This window comes from Atractosteus spatula, chromosome 8 (assembly GCF_055471065.1).
Source record: "Atractosteus spatula isolate fAtrSpa1 chromosome 8, fAtrSpa1.hap1, whole genome shotgun sequence".
NCBI lineage: Eukaryota > Metazoa > Chordata > Actinopteri > Semionotiformes > Lepisosteidae > Atractosteus > Atractosteus spatula.
In genome coordinates this window covers 7,493,403-7,511,656 of record NC_142713.1, presented here as the reverse complement: position 1 = coordinate 7,511,656, position 18,254 = coordinate 7,493,403, and the positions used below count along the sequence as shown (strand labels likewise).

General features: G+C 39.6%; 1 protein-coding gene across 1 annotated transcript; it reads left to right on the top strand.

The window, feature by feature from the left end:
* The first annotated feature begins 524 nt into the window (after positions 1-524).
* LOC148829138 (putative polypeptide N-acetylgalactosaminyltransferase 8) lies at positions 525-17,040 on the top strand. The gene is made up of 11 exons (XM_088922862.1): positions 525-814; positions 4,081-4,360; positions 5,152-5,318; positions 5,814-5,997; positions 7,759-7,956; positions 8,748-8,862; positions 10,520-10,705; positions 12,676-12,813; positions 13,749-13,844; positions 15,626-15,793; positions 16,524-17,040. Exons 1-11 carry the CDS (start codon positions 631-633, stop codon positions 16,641-16,643), a joined length of 1,836 nt encoding a protein of 611 aa, XP_088778988.1. The 5' UTR covers positions 525-630; the 3' UTR covers positions 16,644-17,040.
* Positions 17,041-18,254: the final 1,214 nt, after the last annotated feature.

Sequence of the window (18,254 nt, the reverse complement as noted above, 5' to 3'; positions counted from 1 at the left end):
GTTTATTGTTGAACTGACTTGCAATTGTGCTCGTGCTGCATTGTGTTTGCCTGTGTATGGTGCAGATCATTGTGTTGAAGTTGTAGTGATAAAGTGGTTCTGTTCTTTGTTGCGATGGATGACAGATGCAGCATAACAGTAGCAACCAGTGGAGTTGGCAAGACTGGATGGCTTGTCCTTTGCGTGAGTCGTACAATATATACATGGGCTGGCAGAAAAGTTCAAGATTAGGATCTAACCTTCTTCCCTAACCTGTGTTATAAACACCATGAATTTTCTTTTGTCATGATAGACCTCTCCTGCCTGTTTGCCACTTGGTGCTGGGAGACGCACAATAGTTATTGTTGAATGACTTAATGAATGAATTAATGAATGACTGGCACAATCTCGCATTTCCAATTTATGTGACATGTAGATTGACTTGTCTTTTCTGGCCTTACCTGTTTCTAAAAATAATCTTTTAAGCGACAGAGGGTGGAGTAAATGTACCTGTATTTCTTCTGTGAAATACAGGAACAGCAGCTGCTCTTTATAATCAGAACATCACTGAATCACGGTTTGCTGCAATAGAAAAAAAAATCACAGAGATTTCTTTAAAAAGAAAGGGAGAAGAAAATATTTCAACAAAACATGAGACTGTTGTGGCTGAAGAGACTGGCTTTTATAATAACCAGTGTAGGGACAGTACTTTTTGTAATAACTACAAAAGATGTGCATAAGTCAGAGCTGACAGAATCTCATCAAAGTGTCAAGGAAATGTATTCAGCGATAATGAGAAGATTTAACCAGATGGATGACCACATCAGTGAACTCTGTAAGTTTTCAACTGCAAATTTGACTTTAGAATTATTTATGGTTTGTAGGGAAAATAATCCCTGAAATGTAATTATAACAATAATAACAGTAATCACAGCTCTTAGGTCTTGGATTCTATTCTGGACTTGGGTGCCTTTCTGTGAGGAGTTTTTATGCTCCAAAGAACACACTGACTAGTTTTGATTAACTAGTTTATATTATTCCCTTCTCCATCATCTCATCCTCAAAGATTTCTTTTATGGCAGAAAGAATATCTTGGACAGAATATCTATTGACTCACTGGTCTTGGAGACCAGTTTAAGTCCTGACCCGAGCTGCTTGCACATGGTTGGGAAAGTCAGATTGCCCGTTGAGTTGGAGTGAGATGAGGAGCTAGTAACTAAACCATACTAAAAGCTTTTAAGGTGCAACATCACAGCTTGTGATTGGTTCAGGGTATTATTGGGTATAGTTCTGGTACCCACCCAGCAGTTCCTCCCTTGGTGGATCTCCCTTAGGGTGATGAGAAGTGACCTCGGACCCATTGTCTTGGGAGAAACAGACTACAGATGGAGCCCATCTGCGTTATACTATATATCATTGTATTGTATTGTACACCTTCATGATGTCTCTCAGAGGGGTCTCTTAGCCACATTCCTCTGCATTTACTCAGAGGCCCCAGCTGGCTCGTCAAGGCAACACTTTAATAACACTTAAATCTAAGTGTAATAAAAGGCTTTGTCACTAGAATGGGAAGGGATTAGAATTATTCAAACAAGAAGTGTAACCAATAAACATAGACATTTCATTGTATTATCATTCTTGGAGAAAATACTTCGTAGTGACCACAACTAGAGCTTACGATCAAAGCCACAATATGGATAATGCTTCAGGCAAGAATTATATTCTCTTTCGTGGAGATTTACATTCCTTTTCTCTAAATAATCCTAAAATCTAAACTGAAATTTGAAATACAAACAGATGCATAAAAATGCCAACTATCAGTCTATTACAGTAGGAAACTGATTTGGTTGAGAATAACTATAAGCATGCACTGTCATTGTAAAATCAGACCACTTAACTTAACTACCCCTTAAAAAGTTGACCATGGAAAATTTGCATGGCATTTTAGATGTTTATAGATATTACCATGATTATACAATTTATTTACTTCGTGATATTGTAGGAATTGGATTTGGCACTGGAATGTAAGAAACAGATCACAACAGAGGGGAGGTTGTTTGGATAATCTTCCTTGTTTGGGTCCCAATAGCAGGGAATTAGCAGGTATTCATCATGGGAAGGTCTTGCTCTCTAGTAGGTTACAGGGTGACTTCACAGAGTGTGTTTCTGTCACGGATGTCGGAAAGGACGAACCGTGGAATGGCAGGAGAGCGAAAAGACCCTATGTGTAGCGGCGAGACGAGGGTTAGCCCGGGCTCAGCAGTTCAGGATATGCCGTATAGAAACCTATGCCCTCAGGTAGCGGACGTGGGGCGACCTGGTGCTAGGCGGGTTTCAGGACATCCGAACGTCAATGCTGAGCCAAGGCAAATGAAAGACCCAGAAATTTATAGCCCCAGAGAGAGAGAAACACCGGAAGGACGGCGGAGAACCAGAAATGAGAGACAGGACAGAGAAGGAGCGCCCTCTGGCTGCAGAGGGCGTGACAGTTTTTGGGTGAAGAGTCATTAGAAGCCAGTACTTATGGCTTAACATCATGACTGTTTAATGTATTCTGCCATGTTTCAGATCCTCAACCCCCTCAAAAATCTATTCATGATGACAAAAACAAGTTTAATTGCTTCTACTGTTTTGTTCTGGTGGTGCCACCTTATTTGCTGAATGCTTGGTTCACCCATCCAGTTTGCCCATCCCTAAACCTGTGTAGCCTGCTTTGCCTTCCTCAGGGTTTGAGATGAAAAAGATTGCAAACAAGTTTTGATTAATGAAGTAGCTATGTACAGATTGCGCACTGATCCCACAAGCAACGTATACATTTTTTAAATGAAAACAAGAATTAATCTGCTACTGATGATTTACAACTGTGATTTACCATTTTGAGAGGATTTGAAATTATGTTGGAAAATAACCAATAAATGCAAGTCCCAGTCGTGATGTATTGTTATTATTAATAAGTAAATTAAATAATTTATCTAGCAGATAATCCAAGCCAACACATGTAAAATAATCATATAGATGAAGTAGCACCATTTCAACTCTAAGTGATCTAGATACACAGTGCAATAGAGCAATAGAAAGACTGATGTAATAAAGCTGCTGCTACAATTAATATTGGATTGCATTAGCTAACAGACACAGATATGATTCAAGATAAACTGACATTCATCAGCCGCACAAGATCTAAGATAAAGGGATAAAATATGGCTTGATTAGACCACTTTAACGCCAGTGTCAGGCCTGAATCTGTTGCTGATTTAAGGTTTACTGTTGTCCTGCTGCCCTAAAGAACCAATTAGACCAATTGGTAGGTGGATAATTCTATACAAACGCGTCAAGGCCTTTGGTTTCGTAGAATCATATAAAATGACAGAATTCAGATGTTGGCGAAAGAAGAGTCGTTTATTTCACATGCATACAGGAGAGCAGCTTGCAAAAGCTAGTCTCTCCGAAAGACGTTGCTCAGTGCTTTTTATACACAATGACAAACGAGCTTCATACCTTTGACATAGATTACTAAATCCCTAAAATGAACCATCAATTCTTATGCAAGCTCGGGTAGAGAAAAACAACTCCTGATTCACAGAATAGGACTTTCGACTGCCCTTTTACTGCATTTAAGACATGAGCTGCATTTTTCCACTGACCTATAGATGCCCCCTGGTATGTTTCCTCTTGCCAGGGTTATAAGCAGTTAGGAAGCTAAAAGATAAACAGTTTGTTAGCTTTTATAAAACTCCATAACATTCCTTTAGTTTCAATGACAGTGTGTAGAATGTACTTGATATCCCTTCTCTGGACAGAATGCCAGTCAATCACAGAGTCCGCTCCCAGGAAGCGCAGGTCCTCTTTCAAAACAACTGGCTGAGCTGGAGCAACTGAGGTAAATTACTTTACTCAGGGTACAACAGAAACATCTACAGCAGGGACTTGAACCCACAACCCACCAGTAATGAGTCCAGAGAAACACCCAACATGCTACACTGCCACATTCTTTAAGTCAAGAAGAGAAAAGCATCATCAGTTACAGAGTTATGGGTCACTCTCCGATTTGTGGTCATTGGTCCATAAAATCAGGTCTCTTGATATGTTTCTCCTTAATAGCTAAGAAGCTGGATGACAAAGAAAAGGCTGAGCAAAAGGTACAGCTGGAGGAGGAAAAGGCTGAAAAAAAGCCGAGGGACACAAAAGTAGAGACAAACCAGGAGAAAAGGGCATTCAAAAAAGTATTCCCGAAGTCGTACCTCTTTGAGAAGTGGGGAGATCATTTATCAGAAGTGGAGCAAAAGAAAGCAGAATGGCTCTATAAAAGATATGGCTATAATGTGTATCTGAGTGACAAGATGCCACTGGACAGAAAACTCCCTGAGACCAGGGATCCCAGGTACATTCCCTTTCATATATAAGTGTTGTCCAGGAGGTTTTGTGCTATAAAACTGCTGTACTTATTGTGTGTAAAGTTTGGTTTTCTCATTATAATCACTTGGCATTTAGTTCTCCAGTGACAGAGCTGAGGCACTGGTCTATAATATTGCAGCACTTACAATAATGCATTAATTACTCTGACGATCTAGCCCTCCTGCTACTCCTTCTACTTAACTTTAAGTTAATTATTTTGTATATTAAATACTCTTCAGTATAGTATAGGTTAATTGGCTTCTGTAAAAAAAAACTGGCCCTGGTGTTTATTCTATGAGTCTGTGTTTGTTTTTGTCTGCTTATGCCCTGCGATGGACTGACATCACGTCCAGGTTGTGATGCACATTGTACCCTGTGCTTTCTGGGTGAGGCTCCAGGCCACTGTGACACTGAATTGGAAAAAGCAGTTATTGAAAGTGATGATGATATAAGTGCTAATGATGTGAAAAAATAATCACAGGTTCTGCTGTTTGTCAGAAAGCTCAGAGAACCCAGGATGCCTATTCAACACTATCCTAGTAGTGCTCGGCTTATTGTACACTATTTTTAGAGGAATCCCAGTCATAGTTGGCTTCTGATGTGACTTGCAGTGTTGACCCACTGCTCTTGCGATCCGAAGTCTGGATCATAGAACATGACCAGCACTCCAGGAAGGCACCTTTGTTGTTTGAGCCAGTACAGAGTGTAGAAGTGAAACACAATTTGTTCTCTCGTGATTCCTAATCTGACGTTCCTCCCCTTTCATTTGAAATCTAGTTGTTTAGGGAAGAAATATCCCGGGGATCTTCCTACCCTGAGCGTGGTGTTGATTTACTTGGATGAAGCCCTGTCCATAATAAAGAGAGCCATTCGGAGCATCATAGACAGGACGCCAGCTCATCTGCTGAAGGAGATCGTGCTTGTGGACGACAACAGCTCAAATGGTTTGTCAGAGGAAGGAAATGACCATCAAAGTTTTTTAGCTCTGTCTTTCAAAAGCTTTTTCCTTTTAAGGGAAAATGCTGTGAATATAAATTTGAATATAAAGAGCCTTTACCGTAGTTTACTGTAATAACTGACATATTCATGATTAGTACTGAATTAGTATGGAACCTAGGGCAGAGTGGTGGCTCTGTGACTAAGGATCTGCGCCTGTGGCTAAAAGGTTGCCAGTTCAAATCTTGCGGCCAGCAGAAGAATCCTACTCTGCTGAGCCCCTGAGCAACGCCCTTAACCCCAGCTGCCCCAGGGGTGCCGTATAAATGGCTGACCCTGCGCTCTGACCCCAAGCTTCTCTCTCCCCGTCTGTGTGCCTGTGTGTCTCATGGAGAGCAAGCTGGGGTCTGCGAAAAGACAAATTCCTAACGCAAGAAATTGTATATGGCCAATAAAGTGATCTTAATTAGTCCATGTCTTCTTAACATGCACATAATCAACAGAGGACCTGAAAGGGAAGCTTGATGATTACATTGATCTGATCCATGAGAAGCACCCAGGGTTAGTGAAGAGGGTGAGACACAGTGAACAGAGGGGACTGACACAATCCCGGATTTCTGGATGGGAAGCTGCTACAGGTGAAGTAGTGGCCATTCTGGATGCTCACATAGAGGTCCATGCAGAATGGTAAGATTACTAGTCATGCTAGTTTCTGATTTCCAAATATACAGTAGTAAGTACTTTCTTCACAGCAGCTAGCTTTGTTTTGGAAGATCAACTTCACAATCTTTTTTTTTAAACAATATCTTTATGGGTTTTTCCATATTAAATGTTAAATCAGAATATATGAACTATGCACAAACAACAACAAAAAAAAGAAAACAACAATAAAAAGGAAGAATGTGATAAACCATCCAGACAGTTTGCATATTTACAAATAGCTCATACAATGGCAAAACACATTCAAAACACAAGTCACATACTGTAGGTGTTCGTTTTCGAACATAAATACTTGTTGTATACAAGGCTTAAATGTATTACCTTCCATACAAAGTAGTTCCCCTACACATCTTGGTAATTGATATGCTAACAATTACTTTTAAAAAACTGTTTCTCGTTATCATATTTGGCTTTTAACACTTTTAGGTATTAAAAGGTACATCCTTGCATTGTGTGTAGAGAACATAATGTGACAATAAATATTAAGGTCAATCTAGTTTATTGCTTTTAGTTTTTGAAAACTATTATGTCTATTAAACATAATTTTAATAAGACTGCATTCCTTTGATATGTTATCATATCCCTGGATGGGATGCCCATCACAGGACACACACAGACATGCACACACTCACACCAGGGCATATTTTCCCAGAAGCCAATTAACCTCCCAGTATGTCTTTGAACTGTGGCAGGAAACTAGAGCACAAAAGACAGACACACCCCTTGTCCCAGACCCTAACATCAAAGGTCTTTTGGAAGAATAGCAGATAGAATAGGATTTGGTGAAGAAAAAAACAAACTAGGCCTGACGGATCTCAAAAGTCCACAATATATGCATTTACTTCTCTGGTTCTTGTTCTGAAATTGTCCTTTAAAAACACAAAACAATCATTGCAAACACTGGCATGAAGATGAAAAGCACATATTACCTTTAGCAGTGAATGAGGTGATGGTTGTGATTGATCTGCTTGAGTTCCTTCACACTTCTTCATAAATCCTCAAGATCATTTCTTCTAACTGGAAAAGAAAGATAATGGGAGAAAAAAAAACAACAAATTTACCAGTATTTCTTGAATCACTGGAGGGAAAACTACTCCCAATAAAACAAAAATCTCAATTCCCCTTCTTGGTCACTTTAAAACAATTGAATAAAATGACTAAAAAAGACGTTCTCACCCAAATGTGCTTAGCCAAAATCTGCAATTTGGCACAAGGCAGTAATTATTGAAAGTAATGCTTTGTTTTATTTTATATATGTACAGTGTTTGTCATTGTACTTCATATACTAGGGTGTTGTTTTTTTTCCAATATGTAATAATTATTAAATAAAGTCTCTTTCATTTATTCACTTCAAAAACTTTAACAATTGCTTTGTGGGACCTGGATAGATATTTTGAAACATGTTAAAATGTTGTATCTAACAAACATGTACAGCCGCCATCAGTGAGAGATGTCTTTGACCGAGTTACAGTATGTGAACTGGCATGCCATATTCTGGGATGTCACTTGGGCAAAGTCATAAAACCTGCTGCTGTGAAATAAGTTGAATGCTTTAGAAAATATTGTTTGTTGTAGTTTGTGACGGCATAAAATTAAGGAAGGGACAGGGATGAAGGCTTGAAAGAAATATCTCGCCTAACATTTGTTTCTTGATCGCTCTGCATCAAATGATGCCATTTTCAAAAAATGGAGTTTTCCATTGACTGTCATTTCCTGTTGTGTCCACAGGGCTGAGCCGCTGCTTGCAAGAATAAAGGAGAATCGCACTGTGGTGGTGTCCCCTGTGTTTGACAGAGTGAATTTTGACAATTTAGAAGTTGTTAAATATACCCCAGCTGCACACGCCTTTGACTGGGCTCTGTGGTGCATGTATGAGTCTTTCCAGCCCGACTGGTACAGACTGAAGGATCCATCAAGGCCTGGAAAGTAAGTCCTTCACCAATGGCCACTTAATTCCAAAACAGGACAGTGAAATCACTTCTTGGATGCATCCTTTTAAAGATGCAGTTCCTTCTGTATGCACATTACATCTTGGTTCTTTGTTTTCTGTTTTAACTCTCCCACAACCCCCTTTTTCCCCCCAAAATGAAAAGCTGTTTATTATTTCAAGTTACATACCAGCATGGTTGAAATATGGCTCTCCAAGACCTGTTCAGGACAGCAATGTTGCATTTTGTTAAGATCAAGGGCATTAATGACTATGAAAAGTGATGAATATTTGTCCAGAATCCTTATATCAGCAGGGAAGAAAGCTATAACAAGAAAGTGGCTTCTCACAGATCTACCAACAATGAATGATTGGATTAAATTAATAAAGGAAATATATATAATGGAAAAAATAACATTTTCACTAAAATTACAAATGAAAAAATGTGTCAAATATTGGTTTAGATGGGTTCAGTACATTAAACCTTTAAGGTCAGATTTTGATGAGATACAAAATAACTGAAATTTAATAAGATACATTTATATAGTCTCCTCCCTTTTCATATTCATAAATGTATACATCTTCCTTCTTTTGAATGTATATAGTTTTGTTAAAAAGTAAACAATAGGGGAACAAACAGGAATTTGTGCCTGTGATGTAAGGCTGAATAATGGTTGTCCATATGTAAAATGGTTTTGTTTTGTTCTCTAAAATAAAAAAATTAAAAAAAAGAAAAGATGTTTAATATACGAAAGGCAGTAATTGACTCCCTTTATTTTGTTTTTGGCAGAAGCCCATCTCTTATGGGAATTCTTGTGGCAGACAGAAAATTCCTTGGCGAAATTGGGAGTTTGGATGGAGGAATGAAAATCTATGGTGGTGAAAACGTGGAGCTGGGGGTTAGAGTAAGTAACCATAGGAACCAGTCACACACTGTACACTGTGCAGCAGGTTTAACATTAGAATAGTACTTGTTCGCAAAGGAAGAAGTAATAGGTTTATTCCATGCTGAAAAGAGAAGAAAGAAAACACAGCTGTCAGGAACCGTTCTTTCCAGGCCCTATGCAGACGACACGATCCGGTTGGTGATGAAACGGGAGAAAATCACGCAGGAGAAGGGTATGGAGACAGGGCGGCGTGTCCAAAGTGAGCAGGTGTCCAGGGGAAGTGAGTCCGGGGCGAACAATCAAAGACGAAATCCAAAACAGGGAATCCAAAACAGAAGGTAGAGTCCAAGGCCAGGGGATCCATCCAGAGAATAAAACCATGAACCGGGTCGGGACCGGCGGGGCGGGGAATCAGGAACAGAAAGTTATAACCATAACAGCTCCTCATAACGGAGCCAGACGCAGCAGGACCCCGGGTTCTCATGAAACGGGATTCAATGAGGAACCCCAGGTGACGTCTGCGTCTGGCTTTTAAGGGGGAACAAAAATCAGAAACAGGTGCAGGTAATGGGGCAGAACAAGGAAGGGCTGGAGCGCCCTTAAGAGGAGGAGTAGCGATCGTGACAACAGCGTTTTGGCCATGGAGCCTTCCTCAGGTGTCCACACCTGTTTTTTGTTTGTCCTTTTTATGGCACATTGCTATGCACACAGAACCAGTTTTGCCAAGGCCTGTAAAACCAGATGGTTTTCTATACTCACTCTTTGCCTATTCGTGCAACGAGCTTTCATACAATCCTTACATTGTTTCTTTTTATGTTGTTTTTAATCTGGTTTGCTTTGTCGTAGTCTCATTAATCCACCTTCTGTTGTTCATCTCCAGCTATTCTTTTCCTGTTCAAAACAGCTCAAGAGACGGGTGCTTTTTTAATTTCCTTGTTTACCTGCTGCGAAGAAGGAGATGAAGAAGTTTAAAACGTTTTGTAAACAGTAAACTCATGAACTTTAATCCTGATTTCAGTATTCCTTCAACTTTGACAAATAGGACTAACTCAGACAGAAAGAAAAAGAGTTGCAATCAAAAGATGTTTTATTTATAAGAGAATCACACATTCTCACTTCTAAATCCTCCTTCATTCCTAAATACGTATGTTTTATTGGATAAGATGCTACTGATCTCTATAGCAAACTCAGATGGTCAAGATGGTTCTGTTCAGAAGATCTGACAGGACAAGCTTTTACTTCCATTTGGCTATGATCCATTATTAGTAAAGTAAACATTATTATCAACTAAAATTTGGTTTGGGCTGATAGAACCGTTCTGAGGTGTAACATTTGAAAGGAGTATTTCACCTTTCACTCCAATCCAATTTGATCCAGTTCCATTCCATTCCATTCAGTTGAATTCAATTGATTCAGTTCAATTCAATTTGATTTGATTTGATTCCTTTTGATTCCATTCACTTCACTTCGATTCAGTTCACTACACGTCAATTCGATTTGATTCAATTCAAAATACATTATTCATTCCCAGGAGAGAAATGTAAATTCCTCATGTGCTGTAAGCTTGGAAACCACAGCATGACTGTGTAGTCATGATTTTTCTGAAGACAAGACAAATTGTTTATTGTTGTTTGATAGCTGTAATAATAACTGTGCTATATTTAACTTGACCTAGATTTGGCTGTGTGGGGGCAGTATTGAGATTGTGCCGTGTTCCAAGATAGCTCACATTGAGAGAGCACACAAACCCTATCTGCCTGACCTCAGCATCACCATGAAGAGGAACGCACTGCGAGTGGCCGAAGTGTGGATGGATGAGTACAAAAAAAACATTAATATTGCTTGGAATCTACCAATAAAGGTAATTAGAACATAACAACACAAGAAAAGTCACAAATGAGAGGAGGCCATTTGGCCCATGTAGCCTTTTTGGAAGACTGTAGCTAAATCAGCATAGAATCTCTTCCTTTGACTTAAGTGTTAAGAGTCCATAGTCCATCATGAGGCAGGAGATATTTTTTAACAATGTTTTATGATCAGATGAACCCTAGATAAACCTTTACCACAGTGATGATAAGGTTAAAGTATGCTGAATGAAAAGAACTGTATTTCCTCCAGAGAACGTCACCTCATCTCAGGAGCATGGCGGAAGTACTGTCATTAGTTTGGACATGCATGGCGTCCTCTGGAACTGACTCGTTCATCTTTATTGATGCTGGCAGCAGCAGGGGTTCCTACGGTCAACCCAGCAGATGACTTCAGACTCAGTACTGCAACAAGTACAAAGAGTCACAATGGGAAAGCAAATAGGGAATTCATTTAAGACTGAGAATAGGAAGGGAGTTGTGATACCTAGAACAAGTCTGTCATTCAGAATGTTGAAGCTCAAACTCTAGGATCCTTTAAGAAGCAAATGCAGTAAATGTTAGGGTGGCTTGGCTTGGAAATAGTCAAATAAACAAGATGGACTGGATGGGCCTCTTTTCTTCACATATTTTCTGCTTTTATTCTATTGATTCGTTTGAAAGACACAAGTTCCAAGCATCCTTCCATTTCATAAATCCTTCATCCAGTTCAAGGTTGTGGGGCAGCTGGACACCATCTCTAATATCCAAATGAAATGATATATAAAATGAAAAATCACAGCAATCAGTAGGCACAAGGAAGTGTACGCCCTGGATGGGATGGTACTCCATCGCAGGGCACACACAGAGACAAACACAGACATGCACACACTCACACCAGGGCCAATTTTCCCAGTAGACAATGAACCACCTAATAAAACCACTGTGGCTCTGTGGCTAAGGATCTGCACCTGTGCTTGTGCCTGTGGCTGGAAGGTTGCCGGTTCAAATCCCACAGCTGGCAGAAGAATCCTACTCTGTTGGGCTCCTGAGCAAGGCCCTTAACCCCAAACTGCTCCAGGAGCGCTGTACAATGACAGACCTCTGACCCCAGGCACCCTGTGTTTCTCATGGAGAGCAAGCTTGGGTATGTGAAAAGATAATTCATAATGTAAGAAATTGTAAAGGGTTTATAAAGTGATGTTGTTATTATTATTATTATTATATGTCTTTGGACTCTTGGAGGAAACCAGCTCATTCAGAGGAAACCCACGGAAACACAGGGAGAAAATACTGTACAAATACTGGGCTCCCAGGCCCAGTATTAAACCCAGGGCTCCAGATCTCTGAAACAGCAATGCTCACCACTGCTCCTCTGTGCCACCAAAGATAGAAGCTAATAATAATAATTGCTTACACTTATATAGCGCTTTTCTGGACACTCCACTCAAAGTGCTTTACAGGTAATGGGGACTCCCCTCCACCACAACCAGTGTGGAGGACCACCTGGATGATGCGATGGCAGCCATAGTGCGCCAGTACACCCACCACACATCAGCTATCAGTGGGGAGGAGCACAGAGTGATGAAGCCAATTCATAGATGGTGATTATTATGTAAGGGCCAAAAGCCCCTACTCTTTTTGAGAAACACTGTGGGATTTGAATGACCACAGAGAGTCAGGACCTCGGTTTTATGTCTCATCCGAAGGATGGCACCTTTTTTTTGACAGTATAGTGTCCCCGTCACTATACTGGGGCATTAGGACCCACACAGACCGCAGGGTGAGCGCCCCCTACTAGCCCCTCTAATAGCTCTTAAAGCAGCAGCCTTAGTTTTTCCCAGGAGGACTCTCATCCAGGTACTGACCAGGCTCACATCTGCTGAGCTTCAGTGGAGCTGCTGGTTGTGAGTTGCAGGGTGATATGGCTGCTGGCTGTGATATTGCTGCACATGGTCTAGTTCATGTGTCATTCTTCTTCTTGCAGGACCATGGAATTGACATTGGGGATGTCTCAGAAAGAAAGAAGCTCAGAGAGAAACTGAAATGTAAGCCTTTCAAGTGGTATATAGACAACGTGTACCCTCAGCTGGATCCATGGGAAGACCTTGTTGCTTATGGAGCTGTAAGAATTTTTACTCTTTTTGTCATTATGGGGGCATTTTGTCTTTGCAAAGGTATTTATAATATGTAAAGAATGTGTTAAAGGCTTTAAAGCTATAAATGCTGATTGAATTCATAGGAGCGTGTTTCTCAAACGATGCTTCATTAAGTTTAGTTTTCAATAATTATAATACTTATTCACAATAATAATTTCCATCATTCTCCTTAGTCGCTTTATTAATGACATCAGACCGATTAACAGTATTTCTTAGGAACCATTGTGTGTTTAAGAGATTTTTTGGTGAAATGCAACCTTTGTAGAGATAACAAACCTGTGTGATCTGTTATTTAATGAGCGTGAGAACATATTCCAAAGTCCTAACTCCACTCAGAAAGTTCTGACTTGTCTCATGCAGGACCTGCAATTTATTTTGACATTGAGAATGAGAGATTTTATCTGTTTCAAACAGGACTGCAATGAGAGCCCGATATCCAATTAGGCCTAGGGCCTAAACATTTTTTAGGGCCTACAAAAGAGGGAAACACTAGTGACTCATGAAAAACGAGCTGAAACAACACGCTTGCGATAGACTCTAGGTGCTCCAAATCAATAATCATACGCTATCTAGCGGCTGTTCTAGAAACTAGAAGTAAAAACTAGAAGTATTTAACTGATGGTCGCTCGACTAGTTTAAAGTGCATCATGTCAGTCGACGTTATTCAATTGGCGTTTATCCCTCTTTTTGCACTTTTCCGAGTGAAAGTGCCTAGGGCCTACGAACACCAAAATCCGGCCCTGACTGCAACAAATCTTTAATACCCACCATTAATTTTAAAAGAGAGATGGTTCTTCTAATCATGGTATAATTTCTGAAAGTGGTATCAGCTTTGGGTTGCTGCATATTAACAGTGTAATCCTAGTTTTATAAATACTCTTTTATCTTTGTTTTTCTACAGCTGAAGAACACTGTGAAAGAGAACGTCTGTATTGATCAAGGACCTGTTCCTGGAAATGTACCCATAGCATTTGGATGCTACTACTATGGTCCACAGGTAACTGTATCTTCTCCTTACTCCTTACTTGATTCTGAGTCCCTCACATTGACCCCGCAATGCACTAAACACCTGAGTGATGTAGCGTAGACATTACACGTCTTCTACTGCAGGAGTGCCAACCACAATCTCAGCAGTGGAGCTGGCATGAATAAGAGGAACCCATTGTATTCTGTGTGTGCTCTAGACCATAAGTGTTCTAGGTGAATTTTCATTTTGCCTTTGGTTTCATAGTTAGTTCACATAACGCTATAATTGTTTATTTACAGTATAGTCAGAAGATCTTTTCAATTTTTTACAAAGACAAGTTGCCCCACTTCACTGCAGATTGGGGGAGAAGTTAGAAATTGCTAACCCAATTGAATAATTGAAGACATTTTCTCCAGAAGTCCTGTGTTTTGTTAGCCTAGAATGGACTTAAGCCAGTGTACTGAACTTAACCTCGCTATGCTTATAAGATCACTTTATTGGCCATATACAATTTCTTGTATTAGGAATTTGTCTTTTTTTACATACCCCCAACTTTCTCTCCATAAGACACACAGGGTTATTCATTTATACAGCACCCCCTGGAGAAGCTGGGGTTAAGAGCCTTGCTCAGGGGCCCAACGGAGTAGGGTTCCTCTGCCGGCCAGGGGATACGAACTGGCAAACCTCCCGGCCACAGGCACAGATCCTTAACCACAGAGCCACCGCACCCCCACCATATATAAACCACCTTATATAAACCATGCAGTGGCATGTTTATTGCAAAAGTAGTGTGGACATTGGTTTAGCATCTCATCTGAAGGAGGCCAGGATAGCATCTCCCATGACACAGTGTCCCTTGTCACTTTAAAGACGATGGGATTGTAAATTTTGGTCAATAGGTAGTAGAGCCAACTGTTCTACAATCTAGTTTGTCAAGTTATGAATGTCTCCCACCCTGGTATTGACCAGACCCAACCTTCCTCAGCTTTTGATTTCTGACAAGATCAGACTACAAGTTGGTAATGCTTCTGTGGGCCCAATAGAATACAAGACATGATCCTTGTATTCTCACTTTCTTATGTTGGCAGTTATGTTGCTGTATGAATCTCCACCGTAACTTGTGACTTGTGCCTTTCTTTTTCTGTGAAGAAAAAACAAATGTTTCATGTTTGTCTTTTGCCATTTTTATGAGCTCTTGGCCAATTTCTGGGTGTATCTGAAATACTCATAAGGAGCATTGTACTACTGACACACTATGTGATTTTGATATTAAATCATTGCTTGAGCAATCCTAAATTTTCACTCTCTTTTTGTGCTTACAATATTGATTTGCTTAAACCAAGATCTGTAATGTCAGCCAAACTTAAAGATTACACATGTCCTGAAAACAATTTGTGCTTTATAGAAAGAAGCACTATGTTTTACAATACAAAACCCAATACACATTGTTTACATATCTTTATGCTTTGTCCTGATAAATTAAAATGATAAAACTGGCCTGTTCTACCTCAGCTTCAAACCTGGTGTCGTGTAAAACAATAAATAGTCATTACAATTCATCTAGGTTCTTTGTTTTTATTTGTCATTTTCAGTGATGTTCTTGGTCTAAAATATTCAATTAAGTCCAAAGGACCTTTGTGTTGCATTTCTGCAGTGGTATAAATATACATTTTAAATGTTGTATATTTAGGCACTGAACATTAGGCTGTGTTACAGAGCTTTCATTAAACCAATTTTCAATAAAAACTTGTACAGGCAGGGCTAGAATAAATTCACTAATTAAAAAACACCTTCTATTCATAACTTTTCAGAATACATTCTACCGAAAAAGTGGAGAGCTCTATATTGGAGGTATCAAGTCTCACAAATACAACAACAACAGATGTCTGGTTGACCCCGGCACAGGCAGTACCCCAGGCCTGTATGAGTGCTCTGTGGCAAAACAAAAAGGCTATAGCATCTACTGGGACTTTAAACAGGTAAGGCCTCAACAAAAACCTTTACTGTCCAATAACTTAGTTGGTTTTATTTTTGCCATTTTCAGGTAAGTCTTTTTGCTGGACTAAATATTTTGAATTCAGGGCATTACTTGTCAAATCAAATGAGCAAAAAGCACCACATATGTGTTTAATATTATACTGCTCAGGCATCAGATTCCTGATCTGTCTTGACAATGTGAAACTGTTGCAGCAATACATAAAGAAACATGCAGAACTCTCTTCAAGCCTGTTAGAATACATTTGAAAGAAGTACAGTACATAGGTTTAAATTCTCAGAGGTGGTCAAGAAAGGTAGTTAGAGGGTAAAAATTAAACTGTTTGGCACAAATGAATGACCTTTGTGAGAAAAAATACTGGGAGTACTGTAACCTAGACATTGTGCTCAAGGTCTTCGGCCTAAAACCTCTCATTTGTTTTTTACAGACAATAGTCATTTTTCTTGATACTGTTATTTTACCTAAAATAATTCAAATCTTAAAGCAGTCCTGCCTTGAAAATTGTTGTTGTTACTTAACTTTAGTATGACCTCTAAAGTATGGATTTATGGATGATAATTCATATTTTTTTAACATGTTAATTTAATAAATCCTTAACAAACGATACAGTTCAAATTTCTATAATTTTCCGGGATAACAGCATCTGAGAAAGAAGGTAAAATGTTAAATATATGTATTATCTCTCATGTTTATTATGTTTATTTGTTTTACAGGGAAAGGCCATCATTAACAGAAAAACACACAGGTGTCTGGAAGTTGAGCAGGGAACCCTGGTGATTCAGAACTGCACGGGACAGGGCTGGAAAATTCAACATAATGTCACTGACTTCTAGTTATCCCCCAGCTAATGAAAGGATTATTAATATATTTCAAAATGCTCACTAACATGCTGAAAAACTGGGGCCTCGAGTTAGTGTTTACTCTCTTACAGTGAAATGAGCTTGTTGTGGCTCTCCATAAAACAAAAGGATCACGTATCTTAGCTTCTATTTATCTTCTTCTGTCACAAACGTTTAACTCAGCTTACATTGACTTGTATCAGTGGGTCAGGGCATGGATCTTCAAATCAAATGGGCAAGAATGAAAACACACAATATCTGTTCATATCTGGGATCTGATAATTAAATTATAGTGTTCTGTATTTGTGTACCAAAGGCAATTTTTTAACACTTAAAAAATTTTAAATGAATGTACTTTGATTTTCATATTAAATTTAGGACTATGACCATGACCACACTACTAAAACAAGAAGCTTGTTCTTCACGCACAAAGTCATGTTAACACAGAGCTGGCAGGATGGAAGGGGTCTGTGGACATTGTCTTACACTGTCTGACACTGTTTCCTGCAGCCGTTGTAAATAGACAGAGGGAGGATTGCATGCGATGATCTTGGATGTTGTGTGTATGACTCCTTCCAGCGGTTTCCTCGCTTGGGCGGTTGTATTGCTGCATCACACTGTTATCGTTGCGTCACACAGTTATCGACAAGGTGACTGCGCTCTCAGTCACAGTTCTACAGAAGTGAGTCATTGCTTCCTGATGAACTGCAAACTTTCTCAGCTGTTTTAGGGAGGACAGCCCCTGATGGGCTTCCTTCATGACGAGGCAGGTATTAACTTCCCACTTCTGTGAGTGACCGATACAAAGAAACTTGAAGGAGTCCACTCTCTCCACAGACTGGCCATGAAAGTGTTGGCACATCTCCTCCTCCCCTATGAAAGTCCACCTTCAGCTCTTCGGTCTTCCTAATGTTTAGCTCCAAATTCCTCATTATACCACAACAGGGCACTACCTCACTATGCTATTTTGTCATTATTGGTGATTAAACCTATTCATGTTGTGTCGTGTGCAACTTTTATTATATTTACAAACTCAAAAGAAGAGATACGATCATTTGTGTATAATGAGTCTTGGGAGGCACCACTATTCAGAGTCACAGTCTTAAAAAACATGTTTCACCACCTGTTTCCTATCAGACAGAAAACCTAGGATCCAATGGCGCAGGGACTGGATGAATAATTACCCAGCCCCTGAAGTTTATCAAACAGCTTTGAAGGAACGATTATATTGAATGCTGATCTGTATTTGATAAACAGGATCCATTTGTAGGTAGCAGGGGTCCCATGGTGTTGCAGGATGAAAATTAAGACAGGGAGAAACAGCTTCTTCTACAGTCCTATTGACCCAGTATGCAATCTGGTAAGGATCCAGTTCAACACTGGACAAATGGTTAAAAACTTTCATAATAACTGAAGTCAGGGCCACAGATATAATCATTCAGGCATCTGACATTAGATTTCTTAAGCGCTAGAATAATCACTGCAGATTCAAAACTTGCAGGAACAAGCAGTTTACACTGCTCAAGAGACCAATTAAAAATGTCAGTGAAAATAGAAGCAAGCTGATAGGTATAGCACAACACTTAAGATAAATAAATCTGAAAC

Coding starts and splice junctions, on each gene's coding strand:
- LOC148829138 (XM_088922862.1), top strand. CDS start 631: ATGAGACTGTTGTGGCTGAAGAGACTGGCTTTTATAATAACCAGTGTA. Junction 5,319..5,813: donor GGACGACAACAGCTCAAATG/GTTTGTCAGAGG, acceptor CATAATCAACAG/AGGACCTGAAAGGGAAGCTT. Junction 10,706..12,675: donor CTTGGAATCTACCAATAAAG/GTAATTAGAACA, acceptor TTCTTCTTGCAG/GACCATGGAATTGACATTGG.